At 40.4% G+C, this 25,759-nt stretch overlaps 1 protein-coding gene across 9 annotated transcripts in view; it reads right to left on the bottom strand.

The window, feature by feature from the left end:
• The window catches only part of LOC125459854 (cyclic nucleotide-gated cation channel beta-3-like), a 189,249-nt gene that overhangs the window by 43,065 nt on the left and 120,425 nt on the right, over positions 1 to 25,759 (bottom strand). For all 9 annotated transcript variants that reach the window (XM_048546802.1, XM_048546800.1, XM_048546806.1 and 6 more), the window contains 5 exons: positions 24,335 to 24,427; positions 22,855 to 23,012; positions 21,859 to 22,038; positions 13,545 to 13,753; positions 6,405 to 6,455 (listed from right to left, as the gene is read on the bottom strand). In XM_048546802.1, the coding sequence (XP_048402759.1) occupies positions 6,405 to 6,455; positions 13,545 to 13,753; positions 21,859 to 22,038; positions 22,855 to 23,012; positions 24,335 to 24,427 (691 nt within the window). The remainder of the gene's footprint in view (positions 1 to 6,404; positions 6,456 to 13,544; positions 13,754 to 21,858; positions 22,039 to 22,854; positions 23,013 to 24,334; positions 24,428 to 25,759) is intronic.

Here is a 25,759-nt window from a genome sequence, read left to right on the forward strand (position 1 = left end):
AGTTGTGGTAATGCTATTCTTCACTCAGCTCAGCTGGGTCAAAACCCTGGATCTTCCTCCTAAAGGTATTCTGGGTGTACCTACATCAAGTGCACTGCAGTGGTTCAAAAAAGCAGCTCACTACCACCTTCTTCAGGGAAGCTGGCAAAGGGCAATAAACATTGGTACAGTTAGTGCTATCCAATCCTGTAAGTGAATAAAATAAAAACCTGTAGGTCAGTTGAGGAGTGATCCAACTCACTGGATGAATGGGAATGTAATGCAGTGATGCACAGCTTGTAGGTATTTTAATCCACCTGTTTGGACATGTTATCACACATCTCAGGATGGTTGAACATGAATACTCTGGCCTACCTATCTCCTGTTCAGCTGAGGACTGTTGGAAGAGGTAAAATTATCTAATTAGCAGACAAAGGGTCGGGGATGTTGAATTCAAATAAGGGTGAAGGCCAGTCAAAGTACACAAGGAGTCAAATGTTTTTCTGAATACTTTTCTTTGTATGAAGATTTATGTGGCCACTGCTAATGAACAAGATTTTTAACTGTAGCCTGAGTGAGAGACGGAGGCCCAAGCTTGAAACTTCTGAAGTGATAGATCAATGCACATTGATCTATGCAATCAAAATATGTAACTAATAAAAATAAGATTACACACCTCAGTTGGTATTTTCTCACTAAATATTCATCATCCTATTCTTCAGGATATGACTGGTAGTGTCCCACAAAGTACTGAGTTTGGACTTCAGTTATTAGTAGTTTAGATAGAACATAGAACATTACAGCACAGTACAGGCCCTTCGGCCCTCGATGTTGTGCCGACCTGACATACCAATCTCAAGCCCACCTAACCTACACTATTCCATGTACGTCCATATGCTTATCCAATGACGACTTAAATGTACCTAAAGTTGGCAAATCTACTACTGTTGCAGGCAAATCGTTCCATTCCCTTACTACTCTGAGTAAAGAAACTACCTCTGACACCTGTCCTATATCTTTCACCCCTCAATTTAAAGCTATGCCCCCTCGTGCTCGCCGTCGCCATCCTAGGAAAAAGGCTCTCCCTATCCACCCTATCTAACCCTCTGATTATTTTATATGTTTCAATTAAGTCACCTCTCAACCTTCTTCTCTCTAATGAAGACAGCCTCAAGTCCCTCAGCCTTTCCTCGTAAGACCTTCCCTCCATACCAGGCATGGAATATTGCCACATGTACAATTTTCCAAAAAATGCAAAGATACCTAGCAGTATAAGCATTGTGATGGATGCGAAAGAAAATCAATTTTGATGAATTAACAGATAAAGCCATGACAAGTCGATTTTGATATGAGATAATATTCTTCAGACCTAAATAGAAGAGAGAACTCCCTAAATGCTGAAAAGGTTGAAACATTGGAGATCCAGAGAGACTTGGTGGATCTAGTTACATTGATGGTGAAATGTGATGAAAATAATCATAATGAAAACAAAATAATGGTAAAGGAATTCCTTTCTTTATACGTAGACCGTGAGACTATGCTGGAGTCAGCTAGCTATGTTGGCTAGACAATTGGTTTGCAATGCAGTATAAAGCCAACAGTGCAGTTTTCATTCCTGCACTGGCTGAGGACTCTCCTTTTCAACCTTTCTCATTGCCCAAGGCATGGTGACCCTCAGGTTAAACAATCCTCAGATTAAATACCTTTTTGTTAGAATATAAGGGCTAGAAGTTATACTTTAGCTGTATGAAGCTCTGATTAGAGCACATCTAGAGTACTGTAAGCAGTTGTTGGCACAAGACCTTGAAAGAAATAGGTTCAGTTAAATTGATTAACATTTTCAATTTATTAACAGGAACAATAAAAGTAGGTAGAACTAAACCATATTTATCGTTTGGGAAGTCCAGGGCTAGTGAGCACAGTCTAAGAACGTTGGGCGGTACAGTAGCTCAGTGGTTAGCACTGCACTCTCACAGCACCAGGAACCCGAGTGGAGTTTGCACACACTCCCCGTGTCTGTGTGGGTTTCTTCCAGGTGCTCTGGTTTCCTCCCACATTTCAGAGATGTGCAGGTTAGGTGGATTGGTCATGCTAAATTGCCCATAGTGTACAGGAATGTGTAGGGTAGTGAGTCAGTCTTGGTAAATGTGGGCTTACAGGGTTAGAGTGGACGACCGGGTCAGGGTGGGATGCTCTTCGGAGAGTCAGTGCAGAATTAATGGCCTCTTTCTGCACTGTAGGGATTCTATGATTCAACTAAAGGCAGATTTTTCAGAGATGAACTTATGAAATAATGCTAGTGGAGGTTTGGAACTCTCCTCCAAGTTGATTTTAAACTAAAAATCAATAGTTTTTGTTAACCAAACGAAGAGGGACAAAAGAAAGTGTGTAGATTGTGGTTGCAGTTCAGCCACAATTCTATTGAATGACAGATTGGCTCAGGAGGCCAGACGGCTTTTATCTGTTCCTAAGAATCTATCTTCTGAACTCTATTTTCCCTTGTTATGTTTGTGCTTTTTGTTAGCAGACAATAGCACAAAGCTACCATCTCTTGCCAGAAACAGCAAAGAAACTCAGAGGCACTACATTAAAATCAGACTATTCAGGAAAATAAACAAGTGGTGAAGATTGGGAATTTTGAATGGTTGGACAGGCTTGAGGGTCTATTTGAACTACTTTACCAGAGTAGGTGTAGTGTAAAGACCTGAGTTAGCTCCATGCCTGGATAATTTACAGCAGCACGTGTTGTTCCTGTGGACATCAAAATATTTAATATGAATTCCCACTTCACTGAATGATGATGTGACTATTGTCCAGCATTATTGAGGTGACAACAGCATTAGTGTACCTACTGACCTCCCCATGGACTACACCAACAGCTCACCACCACTTTCTCAATGGTAATTAGAGATGGGCATTAAATGCTATAAAAGCCCATCTCCTGTGAAGGTATATTTATAAAAAAAATGATAAAATGGACAACCTTGTGTCATTCTGTAGTTACTACTTTATTAAAGAATTCACACCTGGGCAGTTGGGGAGGATGCTGAAGTGAGACTGGAAGATAAATTAGATGACATGACAAGGAGGAACTCAGGCCTAATGGAACATAAATGCATTTTTCACATTGTTTCACTATCAAGAAACTGCTGAGCAGAAGGCCATGGGAAACTCTACACGTGATAACAGTGTACTCATGAACAGCTCTGATGGAGTTTTTGTAGAGTTATCCAAGCTGGGATTTTGTAAACATAATTGCTGGAGAAACTCAACAGGTCTGGCAGCATTTGTAGAAAAAAAGCAGAGTTGACGTTTCAGTCCAGTGACACTACTTCAGAACTGACTGTAACCAAGAAAGGATTGGTATGTGTGCTGAAGATGGGTTGGGCGGAGGGGGAGAAATAAACAATAGATGCGGAGACAGAGAACAGCAATTGGGCAGACAAAGTAATGGTCAGGCTGGGAGAATCAGTAGCTGTTAATAGGGAGCATTACTGGCTTACAATGAGTTGGTAGAGGTACCAGCCCATGTGATGACAAGGCCACGTGAGCAGGGCTTGGATGAAGGTGCTCAGGCCCTAAAATTATTGAACTCAATATCAAGTCCTGAAGGCTGCAGAGTCCCCAAGCAGTAAGTAATATGCCTGCGCTTCCAGCCTGCACTGAGCTGTGCTGGAACACTGTAGCAATCCCAAGACAGAGACGTTGGCCAGGGAACATAGTGGTATCTGAAGTAGTAGTCAGTGGAAGCTCAGGGCCATTTTTGCAGACAGAATGTCACTGTTCTGCAAAGCAATTGTCCAGTCTGTACTTTGTCTCCCCAGGGGAGATTACATTGTAAGTGGTGAATACAGTAGATTCAACAGACTGTACAGCAGGCTTGAGTATTGTGTAATGTGATAGGATTAATTATTGACCTCAGATTAAAGGCACCTCTGGGTAACAGTGGTCATAATTTGAAAGAGAGTTAGTCTAAAACTAGTATTTTACTCTTAAATAAGGGCAGCCGTGTGGGCATGAAAGCTGTACTGGCTGAAGTGAATCAGCATACCAAGCTAGCAGATGGATCAGTGGAGAAGTAAATGTTTAAAATGATACTTGAGAATACTCAGAATAAGTAGATTCTTACCATAAAGAAAAACTCCAAGGGAAGGACCCACAATCCATCAAAGAACATAAAATTGCGCAAAGATGAAAGTCAGTCAACTGGTCAGAATATAAAGAACAATAGAAAATGACTAAAATGTTAATCAGGAGATGTAAGTTATAGCATGAGAGTAAGTTAGCTAGAAATGTAAAATCAGATAGCAAGAGGTTCTATAGGCATCTATGAAGGAAAAGAGCATGTAAATTGAGTGTTGCTGCTCTAGAGAGTGAGAATGGGAAGTTAATTGTAGATAATGAAGAAATGAAAGATGTACTGAACAAATATTTTTGGTTTTGTCTTCACTATAGAGGACACAAAAACAACACAGCAATAGCTATAAATCAGAGTTGAAGGAAAAGACAATATTGTGAAATTAGGCAAACTGTTCTGAACAAACTGATAGAATTGTGAACTGATAAATCATCCTGTTCTGATGGAATTCATCCTAGGGTCTTAAAAGAAGTGACTAATTAAGTAGCAGAATCATTGGTGTTAACTTTCCAAAATTCATTAAATTCTGGAAAAGTTCATCAGACTGAATAGTATCAAATGTAACTCCTCTGTTCAAGAGGGAAGAGAAACAGAAAACAGGAAACTATAGGCCAGTTCGCTTGATGTCTGTTGTGGGAAAGATGTTAGAACTGATCATTAAGGATGTTATAACTGGGTACTATGGAAAACTCAAGGTAGAAGAGTCGGCATGGTTTTGTGAAAGGAAAATCAAGTTTAACCAATTTATTTGAAGCCTTTGAAGAATAACATGCATTGTGGATAAAGAGGAATCCAATGAAATACTGCACGTGCAGCTCTAGAACGCACTTAACAAGATTCCACATAAAAGGTTATTACACAAATTAGGAGCTCATGGTGTAGGGGTTACATGCTAGCGTGGATAGAAGATTGGCTGGCTTGTGGAAATTATGATGCATAAAAATGACTGTTTTTTGACTGGCACAGTGTGGCAAGTGACATTCTGCAGGGTTCTGTGCTGGGCCCTCAACATTTTATGATTTATGTCAATGACTTAAATGAGGGGATCAAAGGCATGGTGGCTAAATTTGTAGATGGCACAAAGACAAATAGCGAAGTGTATTGTGAATGTGACGTAACAAAGATGCAGATCAATACAGGCATGTTAAGTGATTTGTCAAAAATCTGCCAGATGGAGTTTAATGTGGAAAATGTGAAGTTGTCCACTCCTGTTGTTAAAAATAAGAATGCAGAGTATCTTTAAAACAGAGAATGGCTGCAAAATTTCAAGATGCAAAGGAATCTAACCTTTCTCACAAAACATTAGCCAGCAGGCGATTGCAAAGGTTAATGGAGTATTATGTTTTACTTGGAGAACAACTGAACTTGAGTGAAAGAATGTTACGTTTCAGTTGTACATTGCAGCACTATTAGAACGCATCTTGAAGGCTGTGTGATAATGGGAACTGCAGATGCTGGAGAATCCAAGAATACAAAGTGTGGAGCTGGCCTGCTGTGTTCATCCAGCTCCACACTTTGTTATCTTGAAGGCTGTGTGTAGTTTTGTCTCCTTATATGAGGAAAGATGTAATTGTGAAAAGCTGTTCAGAGCAACTTTACTAAATTAATACCTTGAATGAACAGGTGATCTCGTGCAGAAAGTTTGGACCAGCTGGACTAGTTTTCACTTGTGTGAGGGGATGACTTTATTGAAGTATATAAGATTCTGAACAGTCTTGACAAGGTCTTGGAAAGAATGTTTCCTATAGTGGATGACTCCAGAACTAAGGCACACTATTTTAAAATTAGCTTTTCTCTTTTAGGACCAATGAGGAGAATTATTTTCTTTCAGAGTGTTGTGTCCATTGGAACTCTGCCTCAGAAAGTGGCGGAGACAGGGTTAATGAATATTCTTAAGGCGGAGAGATTGATTCCCATGTCTAGCGAGAATCTAAAGACCTTTGACATTGCTGGGAATGTGGAATTCGAGCATAAACACATCAGCTGTGATCTTCTTGAAAGGCTGGGCAGGGTTGAAGGGCTGAAAGCTGCTAATTCATAGGCATGTGCTTGCAAAAGGGTTTTTCTGCTCTTTAGAATCTAACATGATCAACAAAAGCTTATGTTCCTTTCCCCTCTTATGTTTACCTAAATTCCCTTCAAATCTCTCCTATTTCCAGTGCCTATTGATGCAGCATCTAGGAGAATGCTTTGAAAAGGGTATTTACAAATAAATCAATACACAATAAACAACTGATTTGAAGACTGCAATGTAATGCCCATCAACCTCACAAGTGGAATGACTCACCCTGAATTTAGGTGTTTTCATGTAATTTTCTCTCATAGGCTTTCTTGCTGTCTGAAACATAGAATCACAAAAATCAATATACCAAGGTACCCTTTTACTTGATGGTTCCCAAGAAGCTCAAATAGAAGACATTAATTTCAGAAGAGGTTCTGTACATTTTTGGATGTCAGCAGTTTCTAAAAGAGATTTTACAGGGTCGACGTTTGGGCAGCCATCAGCTCTTCATAACCATTGATACCAGAGCTTATATACTGTGCCAGAACGGTGGCTGAGTGTTTAGCACTGCTGCCTCACAACAGCAAGGACCCGAGTTTGATTGCACTGTTGGGCGACTGTCTGTGTGGAGTTTGCACATTCTCCCGTTTCTGCGTGGGTTTCCTCCAGGTGCTCTGGTTTCCTCCCAAAATCCAAAGACATGCAGTTTAGGTGGATTGGCCATGCTAAATTCCTCGTAGTGTTCAGGGATGTGTAATTTCGGTGAGTTTTAGGGGTATAGGTCTGGGTGGGTTGCTCTGAGGGTTGGTGTGGACTTGCTGGGCTGAAAGGCCTGTTGCCACCCTGTTGGAATTCTATGACCTATGATCTATGCTCCCTTCTCCCGAATAGTGTTTCTAGCTCACAATGCATTGTAAGGTCATCTCATTGAAACCCATCAGTTGCACTCTGTATAAAACATGGAACAACTCACTAAGAGCCTTTCTGTTGTCATGTAGTTATTTTCATCTGAACCGAGTTTCTTACTAAAATTGGTCTGCACAGGTGTTCTGAACAGAGGTTGAAATTGAAAATAACTGCCTCATGATTTTCTCAACTGAAGGTCAATTATGGAGGAGTATGTTTGTGCTTGCCACAAATTAAAGTTACAACAGAGACAGAGGTCACATGACTATGGCAAATCAGCATTATGTGCAACACCTTCTTCTAAGAATCTACATAAAAATCAAAAAAATCAAAAATGCATCCACTATCATTTATAGTGACAAGTTACCAAAATCTGTTGTCAGCGAAGAAAATAACTATTCACTAAAAAAACTGAACATTAATTCTAGCCAGTCCCATTTTCATCAGTTTCTGAACATGCATTGCGTACGTAATCTCAATGTTACGCAGGTCTTTTAATGCCATGTATGAGCAATGGCATTGGCTGTTCATCTGGTATCTGTTCATTCCCAGAGTGGTGCTTCTTCTCTGACAAGTTTAATTCCCATAGCAAAAGCTTATTCCATTGTTGTGCAATGGTGCACACCTATGAATGATGGCCATTTTGTACAGTGAATCAAATCTTTCTGATCAGCTGCCTGCAGCGAAGGAACAACATTTCCAGTTGTGCACGCATGCCTGTGGCTGCAACAATACATCTCATAATTCACATTCACTGCATATAATCAAGGCAACAACTGCTGTAAACAGCTCTCACATTGCCACATGGGCTGAATCTCATTGAGAGTGTTGAATGTTTGCACACTGGCTCTCCAGTGCTCAGCTCTGGCAATTTTTTGGCAGTTTAATCTAAGTGAAATTTGGCTTTTTGTCCCTTTCACCTTGACTTTGTCACACATATTGCTGCTTCCACTTCAATACCCTTTTCTGTGATTGCACAAGTAATTTAGGTGCAACTTGACATTAGTCTTTCAATTGGATTACTTTCCATGCCTTCAGTCTCCATGTTTCGCCACTCTCCAATTCTGTGCTGGATTTATTTGATTTCATTATGATCCCTTTGGTGATTTTCATCGCCATATGGCATTGCCATTTGATTGGGAACAGTATTGAGATGATGCATAGTGCTTAAATTTCTAATCATTTATAGAATATCTGAATTCTGAACTCACATACAGAGGGTTCTTCATAACGTGCTCATCATAACGTTTGGAATGCCATAATGAAGAAGTGTGTTTTCAGTAATTCTCAGTGTCAGCTGTTAACATCAGTTGGTTTAATACCTAGTAGTCAGAATAGTAGTGACAGGGGCAGATAACCAGTTCCCACAAAAGTATAGCAGATTATTCCAAGTTTCACCCAGGGTCTCTCTGGGATGGCATGCATCACAAGCAGATCTTTAGCTTAGTAGCAGTTGCAAGCATTGCACTAGCTGATTACTCATGTTTGGCCAGTAGAACACTTCTCTTGCCTTCCTCTGACTAGATTCAAACATTTCCGCCAAGTCCAAATTAGACCACACCACTCGAATATCTTCCACTCCTCACCTCTCTCTGCCTTCTGCAAGCACCAGTCCCTTCACCACTCCCTAGAGTGTGCGCCACAATTCCCACCAACCACGCCAACCTGCCCGATTCCTTGTAAGCATAAAAGATGCACACCTGCCCACACACCACCTCCATTCAGGGTCCTAAACAGCCCTTACAAGTGAGTCAGAGCTTCACCTGAATCTCCTCCAACCTAGTCCATTGCATCCAGTGCTCCCGGTGTGGTCTTCTCTATGTCGGTGAGACCAAACTTAGACTAGATGACCATTTCACCGAGCATTTCTGCCTGGCCTGTAACGGCCAACCTAACCTCCTGGTCATTGCTCATTTCAACTCCCTGCCACACTCTCCCTTTGACAAGTCCATTCTGAGCCTCCTCCAGTGTAGCAGAGATTTAGAATGCAAATTTGATGAACAACACCTTATCTTCCACCTGGGCACCCTACAGCCTGGAGGACCCAACATTGAGTTCTCCAATTTCAAATAACCTTCCCAACCATGCCCTGCCTCCCCTTCCAGCCCCACCTCCCCCCCTTCCATTTCACCTTCTGACCCTCCCTTCCAGCCACCAACTGGATTCATTCCTCTCATCGACCAACCAGGTCATAACTACCATCAGTGTCCACCTGTCACCACCATCCTGCCTCCACTCCTCCCTCACTCTTTATGTGCAGATCCCCCACCCCCACCATCCAGTCCTGAAGAAAGGTAACACCTGAAACGTTGACTGCAGATGCTGCCTGGCCGGCTGTGTTCTTCCAGCCTCCTGTTTGTCTACGTTGGATTCCAGCATCTGCAGTTCTTTTTTGTCTCTAGACTCAATCCCTTGATGGCTTGCATGGTTCTGTTTCAGAAGCTCATTCATTAGGTATAATAATTCTACTTCCTTTGTGCAAGAAACCATCTTGGGTTTTCATTTCATCTCTGTATGCCCATTACTCTGTCATAGCAAAGAGTGTGTTCTTGATGATTTCAGGCCAGCTCTTCATTAATACTGCTTGTAGCACTTGGGAGTTACATCTTGTGGCATTTGCTTTGCTTAATTTCAGCAGTATGTTCGTTTTTCAGATTAAATGACTGCTGGTTTTGTGACTTTCAGAGTGTGTTAATCTGTTGTTTTTCATTGAATCTAGAAGATTTCACACTCTGTTTTAACATCCTAAACTTCCATCATAGGGAGTGCCACTTTAACAGTTTATTGGCAATGTACGTCTGTTTCCCTTGCTTTTACATCATGTCTAGACGATATCTTCACAAATGTAGTAGTTTTCTTTGTAGATGCATTGGAACAAATAGAAGTAGTCTGAAACGGATGCTTTGAAGTGATATCTGGCTGTACCCTCATTCTGAATCTCTCCAACAGGTGTTGATTAAGATACAAAGATAGGCACTCTTTCTGAGCACAGTATTGCTCAGTCTGTGTTATGCCTGAATGGAAATCAATGGTTATCCTGACTGCATAATGGTTGCTGCAAGTCCTGTCTTGCGTGGATCGCTGTGAGGTGATTTCAGTGATGTCAAAGTACCCCAGAATTGGTGTTATCATCAGTAGTTGTTTGATTCTAGTGAAAGCTGCCACTAATTCTGTCCCCAATGTCATTGCACACCTTTAACAGTGAGTTTGCATAGAGGTTCACACCTTGATGATGAATTGCGTGAGAATTTTGCATGAATAAGTTATTGTTATACTTGCACTTTTGTTAGTCGCTGAATCCCAGCTACAGCCTTCACTTTGTCAGGATCCAGGTGAAATCCTTTCTCGGTCAGTGCGTGACCTATGTAATGGATTTCAAACATCTTTAATTGCATTTTTCTCCAAGATCTTCTATCTTGTTTTTCAGGCCAGGCTTATGGGGAAGCTGGAACTCTCTTGTTGTGGCTGCTAAGTTAGTATAACAGACTCATTTATTCCAGGATGACAATCACCAGAAAGACATACAGACCTGAAAAAACAATTTTGTACTCTTCTAGGATTGGTTTGGCAGTCAATGGTTTGGTGGCCTCTATGATGGTGTAAATCTCTTCTGGCACATTTAGAGTAATCAGCCCAGGCTTTGGAATTTCTTCGGTTGAGATAAGTGAATTTGCTTAACATCTACTATCTGGAACTGTACATCATCATTCTTCCCATTGCACCATTTATTTGTCCTCTTGAAATAGTGCTGTTTCGCCATATGACTTTAACATTACATTTAAGGGCTTCAACCACCTTGAAGTGATTTTGTGAAGCACATCACATCACATTAAGCACAAGGGTCTAATGAACACTTCACACTCATTTGACGCTCTCCTTCTGCACTCATCATTCTAACAGTCATCAACTATTTATAAGCTTTCGACCTGACAATGCCAACATGTTTTCTGCTGTATTTCTCAGCATCATTGTTGACATCTCTCTGGCAGCCAACATTATGGGTTTGCTTTGCTTCATTTTAGCTAAGGAGCATGAGAAGTGCTTAGTTCACAATTAGAGCATTGTCTTTTCCTTGCACGATGAACTTCCTTTTCTTCCGTGTAATATCCTCCCCTGTATTTATATCGTGCCCTCTGGACTTGATCTTTCTGCTGGGTCTTTTGCAAATATTTCATTTTTTACAACAGATTGTTCTTGTTTAATCCGAAATTTCACTCAGCATAATGTTGTCCCACTAATACTCTCTAGATGATGATCAGCAGACTCTAAGATTCTGCATATATTTCTATAAGTAAGTTTCTCCTCTCTCAGTAGACATGCTCTTTTGGCATGATCTTGTATGCATAAAACAATCCTATTTCTGGTGAAATCATCTTGCCATTGTCTAAACCCTCAGGATTTGGCTATTTATGTCAGTGCCAACATACACTGACAAGTAGTCTCCCATTCTATTTGAGTTCTGATGTTGAACATGTGCTATAAGTAACATATGAACATAACTAACATTAATAAAGGGTTCTAAGTATGTTTTCTAATCCATGATAATCTCTCCTGTATGTGTTCTCTACTCCTTAATGAGGTTTGGGATACAATACCCTTTTAGCACTCTTTCCCCAGCAATGCCAGTGTTGTTTCTTTTCTTTGCTTAGTCTTTTCATTTAATTCTGTGGCTATCTCATAGCTTTGTCACTACAAGTAGATAACTTCCAGTTATGTCTCATATCTCTTCATTTCCACAGCAGGAGGGAGTGAAAAATCCAGAGGCTTTCCAATCCACCTAACATTTCAAAATTGCAGGCTGTTTCAATTCTTCCATGATAATGTTTTATAGTAACTGGCTGTCTTACAGCTCTGAAAATGCACTCAACCTCAGCTTCTAATTTCTGACATCACATTTCAAAATGATGAGTTTGATGGCTTCCACAAATCAAAGTGAAAGCAAAGTGTAACAGAGGTACAAGTCACATTACGGCAATGCTGTGAATACACTGCACAATGACATTTCTCTAAATACCAATTATTCATTTCCTCCAATGCAGCCAATCAATTAAATGGACAATGCATGCCAACTACATGTGAATAGCGAGTTTTGAGAAGATTTGTAGCTCAGGTTGAGGTTCTGGATGTGTGTTTGCTCGCTGAGCTGGAAGGTTAGTTTTCAGACGTTTTGTCACCATTCTAGGTAACATCATCAGTGAGCCTCTGACGAAGCGCTGGTGTTATATCCCGCTTTCTATTTATTAATAGAATTATAAATAGAAAGCGGGACATAACACCAGTGCTTCGTCGGAGGCTCACTGATAGTGTTACCTAGAATGGTGACGAAACGTCTGAAAACTAACCTTCCAGCTCAGTGAGCAAACTCACATCCAGTACATTTGAATACATTGGGGTCACAATGTGGAAATACAGAGTAGATGACGTGTGGCTGTCAGCCCATTATAAGCTGGTTAGATTCAATATAAGATAATTGAGACATTTTAATTCAGAATTCTCCAATTTGGGAGCCCACAGAAACAAATTTGGACACTCACAACGCTCATGCCCAAAATGCTAAAACATCCAGTGCTGAAAATAAAAGAAAATTCGAAGCCCAATATGATTAAAAACAGTGACATCTCAGGAAAGTGGTGAGATATGGTAATAATTAAGGGACAATTTACATCCTGGATTCATGCTAGACTTTTGAGTGTTGGTAGTAGTTCAAGGTTACTTTAAATATATGTAATTGGCTGGAGAGGCAATGGCCTAGTGGTATTATCACTGGGCTGTTAATCCAGAGACCCAGATGATGTTCTGGGGACCCAAGTTTGAATCCCGCCATGGCAGATGGTGGAATTTGAATTCAATAAATATCTGGAATTAAGAATCTAAGGATGACCGTGAATCCATTGCGGATTGTCAGGAAAAAAAAACTATCTGGTTCACTAATGTCCTGTAGAGAAGGAAACTGCCATCCTTACCTGGTCTGGCCGACATGTGACTCCAGACCCACAACAATGTGGTTGACTCTTAATTGCCCTCTGGGCAATTAGGAATGGGCAATAAATGCTGCCTCGCTAGTGACACCCTTATCGCGTGAATGAGTAAAGGTACATGGGTACAAAGAATGGAATTTTCACTTTTATCTCCAAGTGGCAAACCAACCTTAGTCATCTGGCCATCTTGATAGGCCACACGAAATAAATAAAGAGTGAGGTATAAAACTATAAATTAATGTTAAAGTGACCTATAAACCTCAATAAAATCTATTAGTATGCATTAATGTTTTTGAATGAAAAAGACTGATTATTGGAATCTATGCACAGGAGCTGCTTGTCATCCTTGCTACCTGAAAGGAGCAAAATTACAGGCAAACTGTTGGACACAATAACCTGTGATACACAACAAAGGACTACAGGGGTTTGTGCCAATGGTGTTCATGAGAAAAACAAATAGTTCTTAACACATGGTAGAGAGCAAACACTGCATGAACAACATTTATTCATTCCTGTAGATGAAATTAAAGTGATTACTCACTATAATGTCTCCTCCTTGAACGAACTGAAGACGGGATTGGAAAAAAGCGATGTCTATCACGTAGATCAGATCACAGAAGTAATCCATCAACAGCCACAGGTGGACATTATCAGGTGTTTGATAAGGAAAGGTACAACGCACAGGGATTAACCAAACATTCCAATTCCAGGCGAAGACCACAATGGATAACCACAGCACATACATTGGATCTATTATTGGAGAAAACAGTAACTGTGCTTTATATTGACCTATATGTACAATACAGAAAGATGCAGTATTGCATCATTCTGTACTGTTTAGATAGCAGTAAAATTCAATTGTAACTGATTACTTCATAATACGATGTAACCTTAATTTGCCAAGTTCAGCAAGTACTAAAACCAACAAAGATTGATAAGTTGTTTTTAATTTACCAGCAGCAGTAATACAGGAACCCTGATCATATCATATTAGCAGTATGTATTGTAACTATACAGAAAGGTGTACATGTTTGTGATATAGGGATAATGTCAGGTGATAATGTATAAAGAGGAAATTAGACAGTGTGCACTTGATGTTTATGAAGTTGAATCTAAGTGCTTTGGAAGTAAAATAAATACAGTTTGGAATGCGATACAAATTCATTATTTAATACAGAAATGTGTCAATATTTTCTGATATTTAACAGACTCAAAGCTGATGTTACATTGTCTTCAAATTATAAAAATGAACCTGGACAGGACCAACAAGAACCAACACCATTCCCAATGCTGCATTTTATATCAGCAATACTAGCATGAGCACCACTACCATTAGCATTAGAGTAAACCTTAGCACAACCAGCTCAAATATCAACATAAGAGTTTCAATATTTAGACAAGCACGACCTAACAGGTCACCAGCCAATGAGCATTTACCTCACAGGAGCTAGGAACATTGATAGTGGAGGAATACCTGCTAACCAAACACTCTTTATATCACAGGTTTTAGTCTCAAGAAGATATCAAAGTGGATAGGAGGTCAGTAACATGAACTTTAAGGCAAACCTTTTGCACATTAGCAGACCATTCAAGTTTGAAATGTAGGATTCTGTTGACAGACCTCAAATATTTAAAAAGGGCAAATTTGATTTTACTGTGCATTGAATCTTGCCATTGAACTATCAGGACTTGTTCAGCTGTCAACATAAAAATAAGATTAAAATCTAAAAGAAATCTAAGGTCAAATCTCCAAGCAGTTCTTCAGTAAGTCAGGTGGAGCGGGATCAGAAGCTAATGATTGTGCACAGATTGGTTTGAGGCAAGTAGGCAATTGAAAGGTTGGTGTACTGGTGGTTCAATTGCCCTGGATGGAACACAAACATATAGACAAGGAAAGTCACAAGTTGGATTGCTAGTCTTGCTGAGTTAGGCTGTCAAACAGTTGAGCTTTCTCACTTTGATCACAAGAACCCTCAATTTACAAAGAAGGAGAAAAACAAACAACTTTTTCTTTGCTGAGAATGTTGGAAAATGTAAGAAATCAACTTTCACATAAACGGAATGAAATCTTATGTCTACTTTGCAATTACTTTTGGATCTGTGAGTCATGTAAAATCAACAACTTAATCGCAGACTCCTACTATCGCTCTTTTATGGCTGCTTAATCTGTACACAGCAGTTAATCTGTGTACCGGAGATAGTAGAAACTGCAGATGCTGGACATTCTGAGATAACAAGGTATAGAGCTGGATGATAACAGCAGGCCAAGCCAGGAAGGCTGACATTTCAGGCCTAGACCCTGCTTCAGAAGAAGGGTCCAGGCCCAAAACGTCAGCCTTTCTGCTCCTCTGATGCTGCTTGGCCTGCTGTGTTCATCCAGTTCTACAACCTATGTACCAAATGTGTTTGGACTGGCATTAAAACCTCAACATAAATATAGAATCAGGATGTTGCTGTACTTGAGAGACCCCCAGCAATAAAAATGCCTCTGCCACAGTCAATAACCGCCCTGTATTAGCAGCAACACTATAAAACTGATGTAGGAGCAAAAAAGGCCATTTGGTCCATCGAGCCTGCTTTGTCATTCAATGACATCATGGCTGATTGATAGTCATCAACTCCACTTTCCTGCATTATTCCCATAATATTTGATCCCCTTATTAATAAAACATCTATCAACCTCAGCCTCAGATGTACTTAACAACCCAGCCTCAACAGCTCCCTACAGTAAATAATTCCACAGATTCACCACTCTCTGAGAGAAAAATAATCCTCCTCATCTCTGTTTTAAACAAGCAATCCCTTACTTTGAGATTCTGCCCTCTGGTCCTCGACTCTCCCATAAAATGAAACAACATTTCTGCATCCATCGCATCAAAGCCCAGAAGAATATTATGTATTTCAAATGATCATTATTCTAAACTCCAACTAGTACAAGCTCAATCTACTAACCCTCTCCTCATAAAATAGTCCATTCATACTTATAACCAACCTAATCAATCAATCTTCTCTGGATCGTATATCTTTCCTCAGATAAGGGGACAAAAACTGCTCACAGTATTCCAGCTGTGATCTCACCAGTGCCTAGCAAGACCTCCTTATCTTCATGCATCATCCCCTTCAAAATTTGCCCCTTCATTCATTTGCACTCCCTATACCTGGTGAACTTGGTTGCTTGTAATTCATGCGTGTGAGCTCTAAATCCATCTGTGTTGCAGCTTTCTGCAGTCTTCCTCCATTTGACTATCATTTAGCTCTTCTATTCTTCATGCCAAAGTGCAAATGGATTAAAAATTGGAAACCTTCTATTTCAATGTGAGAATACCCCGTGCCTGATTGGGGTGATCTAAGCAGCACATAAACTTTGAACTGCCCATTTATCTTCATTATTGGTTGTATGCAGAATACTTTACTGCCTGATATGTGCTCTACATGAGGTCCAGCTGCATGTGAGGCCAGTATAGGTAAAGCTGGTCCGTAATTGTTAGCATAACCTATGCATCATAAACTGGAGTTGGATTGTGGCTATAGCACAATCTCAAATATCTGGGAAAATTATTTTTAAAATTTGTTTCTACAAAATGGAATGTTTCTGATGAGGCTAGCATTCATTTCCCAACCCTAAGTGCCTTTGAGAAGATGATAGTGAGCTGTCCTTTTGAATTACTGCAGTCCATGTGGTGTGGGTACATTCACAATGCTTTTAGGAAGGGACTTCCAGTTTTGACCCAGTGACAGTGAAGGAATGGTGATATAGTTTCAAGTCATGATGCTGTCTGGCTTTGAGGAGGTCTTGCAGGTGATGGTGTTCCAGATGATAGAGGATGTGGGTTTGGATAGTGCTGCTGAGGGAATCTTATTGAATTCTGCCTGCCCATTTTGTAGACGGTATACACTGCTGCTACTTTGTATTGGTGGTGGAGAGAGTGAATATTTGAAATGATGGGTTGCTTTGTCTTTGATGGTGTCAAAGTTTTTGTGCTTTGATGGATCTGCACTTATCGAGGAAAGTGGAGTGTTCTCCATTGCACTCCACTTATGCCTTGTAGATGTTGGTAGGCATTGGGAGACCAGAGGTGAGTAACCACAGAATTCTTAGCCTCTGGCTACAAGAACAGATCAGAGGCTATCTGGAGGAACACAGCAGGCCAGGGCAGCTTGACACTGTGTTATCTCAGACTCCAGCATCTGCAGTTCTTACTATTATATATAAATTGTTGGTCCAGTAACTAATTACACCATGATATTGACAGTGGTGGAATTTAGTGATGGTAATACTATTGAATGTCAAGCAGAGATGGCTAGATTCTCTCTTGTTTGAGAATGTAATTGCCTGCCATTTCTGTTGGAGAATGTAATTGCTGACTACTTCTGTTGGATGAATCTTACTTGCTACTTATAAGCCTAAGTCTAATGTTATTCAGATTTTGCTGCTTGTAGGAATACGTGCTTCAGTATCTAAGGACTCTCAAATGTTTTACAATCATCAATGGACACCCCTGCATTCTAACCTTACAATGGCAGGTAGGCCGTGGATAAAGCAATTGAAAATGGTCAGGCCTTGGACACTACCCCAAAGAATACCTATAGCATTGTCCTGGGACTAAGTTGATTGGCCTCCTGTGACCACAACCCATCTTCCTTTGTCAAAGGTATGGCTCTAATCAATGGAATGTTCTGTCTCTGATTCTCACTTACTTTAATTTTGCTAAGGTTCATATGCTACAATTAGTTAAATGCTATTTTTATATCAAGGGCAATCACTCCCATCTCACTTCCTTTTCTTAGTTCACCTCTTTTTCTCTATGTTTGGGCAAAGATTGGGTTGAAGTGAGGAATTGAATGGCCCTTATGGAAGCCAAACAATGAGCTGCTTATTGTTGTGTAATTGACATTTGATAGCACTGTTGATGATTCCTTCCATTATTTTGCTGATGATTGAGAGCAGTCTGATGTGCTTTGCTAGTTTGGATGTATTGTGATTCTTGAAATGAGAATGTAGTTGAGCAATTTTCTACACTGTCAGGTATTTACTAGTGTTGCATGTAAGTCTTCATTACTATTTCCAGAGTATTGTCAAGGCCTGAAACTTTTGTGGTATTCGGTGGATCAGCTGTTTCTTGATACCACACAAAATGAATGAAGTTTGCTGAAGATTGGCAACTGAGACTCTGGGGTTCTCAGAAGAAGACCAAGATGGATTATCTACCTAACAGATCTGGCTGAAGTTAACTGTAAATGTATTAACCTTGCCTATTGCAATGACATGCCAGGCTTTCTCATCATTGAGGATTGGGATATTTGTAGAACATCCTCCTGCTGTTGTTAGCTGTTTAATTATCTACATCATTCATAACTGGATGTGGCAGAATGGCAGAGCTTCGATCTGATCTGTTGGTTGTGGAATTGCTAAGCTCTATCTGTTGCAAGCTGTTTCAGGTGTTTGGCAGGCAAGTAGTCATGTGTTGTAGCTTCATTAGATAGATACTTCATTTTTCAGGTACGCTTGTTATGCTCACTACACTCTTCATTGACACAGGGTTGATCCCACGACTAGATGGTATTGATGAATGAGAATGTGCAATAACATTACAGATTTTTGTTGTATACAGTTCTGTTGTTGGTAGCCCACGGTACCTCATGGGTGCAGTTTTGAGTTGCAATGTTTGAAATCTATCCCATTTAATATGGTGGTGGTATCATTCAACCCAGTAGTAAATATCTTCATTATGAAGTCAGGACTTCATCTCCACAAGAATGCACATACACTCACCAATACTGTCATAGACAGGTGCATTTGCTACAGGTAGACTGGTGATTCATTCATCACCTTTGACACACATAGTCGAACAGTTATGCTCTTCAAGACACTGACTGACTACTGACACTCAGTCAGTACTAATAGCTACTGAGATGAGAATTGGAATCCATCACCAAGAGTCCATTCTATGTCCTCATCATTTTCTTCTGATCGGTATTCAACACAGAGGAATACTGATTCAGCAGCTGAGATTTGAGTTGAGGTGAATGGTGGAGCAGCAGGAATTTTTCTTGTTCATGTTTTATTTGATACTGAGGGAATTCATTGTGTCTGTATTTAATGTTGAGGATTTCAAGGACAGCTACCTACCACTGTACCACCACCTCTGGTGAGTCTGTCCAGCCCAAGGTAAAGAACATACTTCGGAATGGGCATAGTCATGGCTGGGACATTGTCGGTAAGGTATGATTCACTGACAGTGGCTATATCAGGCTGTTGCTTGATTAGTCTGTAGGACAGCTGTCCCAAGCTTGACAAAAAACAACTCTAGATGTTGGCAAGGAGGCCTTACAGGGTTGTCAGGCTGTGTTTACCATCATCATTTTCTGGTGCCTGGATCAAGCAGTCCTTCCAATATCATTCCTTTTAGACTTTGCAGCTGTTTGATACAACTGAGTAAATTGCTAGGCCATTTCAGAGGGCATTTAAGAACCAACCATATTGCTGTGGTCTGGAATCATGCATATAGGTCAGATTGGAAAAGGATGGGAGATTTCCTTCACTGTACATGGATGTACAATTTGAATCTCTACAATCTTGTTACTTTATGTGAATGCAGTAGTATAGTCTGAAAAGAAAGGAAACTTTATCCTGTTCATGTGGGCAGTTTTAAATGCAAGCCATGGAAACACAAGAGAGTGTCCAATCAATGCATGGCACAATGATCTGTTCCACACTGGTGACCCTGGAATTTGCTTAAGTCACAGCCAGGATAGTATGTGTTTATTTGCATCATCAAAAGAGAATGTCATTTTTCTTTTGCCTTGTTGCAGCACAGAATCACATGAAATAAAATTATACATATAGGACTATAGCAAAATATAAACATACTTATTCATGGAAGTTGCAGCTAATCTATCCCAAATTGCTCTTTAACACTGATGTGATGAGGGTCAGCTAAGTAAATTATTGTTTATATTACTTATTGCCCAAATTTGTTTTTGTTGACTTTTTTTAAAAAATCACTGAGCAAGGCTGTGAATTAGTTACAACCAGCATTAAATAAACCATGTATTGTTGACTAGTTATTTGTCAATTAAAATCTTATGGGCCATGACTTACTTAGGTTACCTTTAATTCGACAGCATTTTGATGTTCCTATTTAGCTGTTATTTTTAAAAAAAAGTTAATTCCTGCTATTAAGTTACTAATAGGAAAAGCAAGTCTGAAGCATTTGCAATTGTCTGTATCCAAAGTGCCAGATGGATGATTGATCTCAGGACCCTACTGAGGACTTGAGCGTCACATATATCAGTCTTCACCAATTCTGATTCATTCCACGTATACCAAGGAATGGATGAACAGATTGGATATGATAAAGACTGTGGGTTCTGACAATGTTCCAGCTGTAGTACTGAATGCTTACTTTATTCCCTCAATCCAAGCTGTTCCAGTACAGCCTCAATACTGGTATTTAACCAAATTGCCCAGATAGGTCTGATTCTCAAAAACCAAGATAATTCCAGTCTCGCCAATTACTGCCCCAACAATCTGCTCTCAGTCTCCAGCAAAATAATGAAAGGTGTTGCTTTCTCTCCACAGATGCTGCCTGATCTGCTGCGATATCCAGCACTTTTTGCTTTCAATACAGATTCCAGCATCTGCCGTAACTTGTTCATACCAACTCGGCAACAATGCTTTCATGGACGTTCAATTTGGGTTCCAATAAAGCATCTCAGCTCTTAACTCAATAATGTTATAAATTTAAGTTTGTCAGGTTTTATAAATGATCATTATTTAACTTTTCTGTTTGATGTTGTTGTTTTAATAGCAGATTAGAGTTTGGGAATCCTGTGATGAGCGGCTCACATCTGACTCCTCAAAGCCTTCCCGTTACCAGCAAAGCACAAGCCAGGAGTGCAATGAAATACAATCCACTTGCCTGAATGAGTGCAACTCCAACAATGCAAAAAACACAACACACTCAGGACAATGCAACTATTTTGATGCCATCATTTCCAGGACCTTAAATAATTGCTCCCTCCGCTACTGATGAACATATTCCATTAATAGCTCCTTCCACCTGGAAGGATAAGGGAGCAAATACATGAGAATACCAATCCCTGCTGGTTCATCTCCACACAACTCACCATCTTGCCACGATTCCATGATAATAAAGTGTGAAGCTGGATGAACACAGCAGGCCAAGCAGCATCTCAAGAGCACAAAAGCTGACGTTTCGGGCCTAGACCCTTCATCAGCTTTTGTGCTCCTGAGATGCTGCTTGGCCTGCTGTGTTCATCCAGCTTCACTTTGTTATCTTGGATTCTCCAGCATCTGCAGTTCCCATTATCATTGCCACAATTCCATGATTCTTTTACTATTTCTTGGTCCATGTTTTGCAACTTCCAACCAAACACCTTTGTGAGTGTTCTTACATTGCGGCAAATCAAGAAGGTTGCTCACCAGTTCCAAGATCAATTCAGATTGAGCAATGAATGTTGGACTTCCATGAACAAAAAGACAAATTGACTGTTGCTGCTCCGATCATTTCTCATTGACTATTTACCACTCAGATGTGTGCTTGTTCACTAGTGACTGTTGAACAGATTTTTCCAAAGACAAGGTTCCAATGAATAGCTAGTGCTTAGGTTACATTTCAATGACCAGTCTTTGTTGACTGTTTGCTACACAGGTCGGTACCTACTCACTAATCTCCTGATCTATTGGCCAATTACTGCCCATTAAGTTCTGCTTGGCTTCAATCCTGTTGATCTTATTGATCCTACTGGTGCTTGGTTGGTGCTCAGATCAGTTTAGTCCACACCAACATAGTTTGAAAAATATTTTCAAAGATTGTTCCAATCAAACCTACTGCTGAAGGGATCAACGCTGGATGGAAACCCCAGTCCTCTAATCCGTCTGATCCAAGGTTGAGTTTTAAACCGGCAGCACATCATTTCACAGTAGTGTTCGTCCTCCTCTTCCTCCCCTTCTTCCTCTCGGGCTGGGGGTGGAGGTGGAGGGGGGACTTCCATAGCCTTCTTAGTTGGTGCTGTGATATAAATAAATGAATAGTCAGGTTTGTTTGTGAGCAAGTGGAAAACATTTGCGCCATCTAATGGAGCAAATTAATAAAAATGACATGTACTTCTACCGTGACTGAGGCCACAGGAAGTTCCAGGTCACTTCACAGCCAACATAAGCCCTTCAAAATGTTGCCTCTGTTATAATGCAGAAAATATCACAGTAAAGAATCATAATGATATTCTCTCCCACTGCCAGTGTGGGCAATGTCACTTATCCTTCAAATTGTATGTTGATTCATCAGCGCATCTAAACGGCAGACAGAAATTCAACCTCAGCTTATATACACTCCCCAGGAGGATGTGTCAGGGTGTCTAGTTGAGGTGTAGGCAACAGAAAGGAGACATTTTTTTCCACTAGTCTGGCCAGGCTTTAGACCTGAGACACAGAACTGAGCGGAAAAGCTATTAACCTTTTTGAGCACTTTTGAGTTCTGAGGAAGGGTCACCAGACCTGAAACATTAACTCTGTTTTCTCCTCCACAGATGCTGCCAGACTTGCTGAGCTTTTCCAGCAATTTTGTTTTTGTTCCAATGTTTTGAGCTGTTCAATTCCTCTACCTTCCCCATCCACCTTCTGTTTGTATCTTCCCGAATTCCTCCAACATTCGTTTTAACCTAGTACTACTGTTAAACATTTTGAAATCCTCCCTGAAGCTGAGCCAATAATCCAATAAACTTTGCAGTTGCACCAGTCCACAATTTACATTGTCACCTACTGTGCATACTGTCTACCGATCCCATTCCGTGCGCCAGGACCCTAATTCTTCAATCCCTTTACTTACATGCAGTTGGACTTCCCTCATCTTCGGATGCATCAGGGTCAATAAGCTTTTCCTTGACTAGTTCTGTTCGTTCTTTAAAGCTTCTCACCAGCTCTTGGAGGCGCTCATTAACAATAGCGCTGGTAATACTTGTTGTTGAACCCCGTTTATCTCTGGAACTGAACGAGAAAACTGAATTCAGGAGCTTTGAGTTTCCATACAAGATGTGTTGGATGCTAGCCTCATAAAGGTATTAATTATTAATGTTGTGAGTATTTACACTAAGGGGCATACTGTATTATGTGCAAGTTTTGGTAGAATAAAATTTATTGCAATTCTAGTAACCTTATAAATCCGTGTATATCTTCTCAATCATTTTACCTAACTTATTAGGCTGTGGCTACCAATCACTGTTAGCTTGTAGTTGGGGTAGATCACCAGCACTAATCTTCCTTTCTATGCTTAGTCTAGGGCATGTGTAATGAGCTGTGACAGAAGATAAGTGTTAACAATAGATACTTGTATTAAACTAAACCTTGTTATGTAAACATGGTTAATGTAGATACGATTAATATTCACTAGTTAGGCACAACTATGGCTATTAGGAACCAGGTATGTCACATCTGTATTCATCAGGAACTCATGCAAAACTATTTCTCCACATGATGACTGTGTGAAGTCATCAGATTGGGCAGAGTTAATGTAATTTCACCATCAATTCTTTCAAAGCCATGACCCTTTACAACTCTCGTTGTTGTTCACTACTCAGTCCTGTTGCTTTATTTCTGGACTGTGATCTGGGGAACGCCTGCAGCTGTCTGACTTCTATATCTGCCCCCGTATGTGAGCCCAACCCCAATCAGCCTTATGAAAGTGTGGAACACCCTTAGGTTCCTTTGCTGCTGCTGCTGCAATCTTTGAATCTACTCTTCTACAGCCTCTATTCATGGAAGCGAACAATAGGACTTCTGGGAATTCTACTGTTGCGGCAGGTTCATCATTTAGTATCTATCCAAGAATTGATAAAATGCAGGTATATTTTGAATAAATACAAGTAGGCATCACCAAATTAATTAAATAAATGAGACCGCTTAAATCGGAATTTTTGCCTGTACCCCCGTCACTTCCTTCTCTTCTGTGGTATTCAAATCTCTATCACCTCCTCCCTCTCTCTCCCCTCTTCTCCGTACGTATTTCTTGCTCAATCTACGCCTGTTGCTCACTGTTCACTGTAAACTGCAGTGAGGAACTATATACCAGGAACTTGAGTGGAAATGACTACATAATACAAGTTGAGTGCATGTATCACTGCACACCATCTCCACCCAGTGGAACCAATAGCAACACCTCTCTCTGAAGTCATTTGCAGCCGGCAACAATTGACATCTTCTTGAAACAATCAGGGGACAGGACTGTGGCAAAAATAAGCAGCATCTGTAGTAGCAGGAGGAGCTTAGTAAAAATCAACTTCAAAACACCCAAACTTCTGTTGGTCAGGCACCTGTCATCAACCTGGAGATTTGTTTGGCTATTCCAAGCTTGCATAGGTGATTCACAGGATGGTTCATCCACATTTTCACGATTGGACTTATTTCTGTTCAACAAAGAAAACATGCAGTCATTGGTTATTTATCAATGTCAATTTAAAGCCATCGCAGAAAAATGTACAGCTCTACCAGTGTCTTCAGGATAAGTCATGGTTTTATGTCATCAAACTCTTAGAAACGTGATTGTGCCCCTGCTCCAGAACTAGAAGAGTCGGGGTTCAAACCTTACTTCAGATTTGTTGGCCAAAGAAGTGTTTACCTAGGGTCAAAGCAGGTTGTTAATCAGGCTGCAAAATCCTTTGAATATTTAACACCATTTTCCAATGGAGGAAAGAGTACAGCAATATCGAGTTGAACTGCTGCATTTTCACAGAAGGGATGGGAAAGAAACAAGTGAATTTTTACACTTCACTTTAGAAACAAGAGCAGATAAAATTTATTGACTGGTTTACAATGAGGAAAGGTCACTACAGTCTTACCGGCCATAGTGCTGCTCTCTCATCGTAGAGAGAGAGAGATAACTGGTGTTTAATCTGAGGGTCAGCACATCTCAGGTAAGGTTGAGAAGGATAATCCTTCATGGCAACCTCGGCCAGAGCAGGAATTGAACCCATACTGTTAGCATCAATCTAAATCCCAAGCCAGCCATTCTGCTAACTGAACCCCACCTATACTCACCTCTACAGGCTCCATCCCCGCCTCTTTAACTTGTCTGTCCCCTCTCCACCTGTCTTCCCCTCTATTCACCTTCGATCCGCCTCCCCTTCTCTCCCTGTTTATTTCAGAACCCTCTCCCCATCCCCTTTTCTAGGCCCAAAATGTCAGCTTTTGTGCTCCTAAGATGCTGCTTGGCCTGCTGTGTTCATCCAGCTCCACACTTTGTCATCTCAGATTCTCCAGCATCTGCAGTTCCCATTATCTCTAAATGAACTCACCGGTAGTTCATCACTCAGCCTAAGTATCTTTCATTTAATTATATTGATAAATATTGAGATGCATTCAAATAAAAGAAGCAAACATTGACTTGTTCCACAACTCTAGCATTTTCTGTCCAATTTGTTGCCTAAGGAAAAGGATTGTAAAGAAGCCAACTCCACATATTAACATTTTTACCGTTTGCCTTCTTATTTTTGAATTAGTGAATTGGATTAATATAAAGGACAAAAAAAGACAGGCTATGATCTATCCCTGATATCAGATAATTCCATATATTTTCTTTTAAGTGTAGGCCCAAACCAAGGGTGGCTACAGGTCAGGCAGGAAAATTGACCACAGCTTCAGGCCTCATAAATGTCTGAAATCAGGGCATCTTTCATGGGTTTCTGATGAGCTACCACCAAAGGTATGACTGGAGAACTATGGTAGATGTATCAGATTTC

This window comes from Stegostoma tigrinum, chromosome 16 (genome assembly GCF_030684315.1).
Source record: "Stegostoma tigrinum isolate sSteTig4 chromosome 16, sSteTig4.hap1, whole genome shotgun sequence".
NCBI lineage: Eukaryota > Metazoa > Chordata > Chondrichthyes > Orectolobiformes > Stegostomatidae > Stegostoma > Stegostoma tigrinum.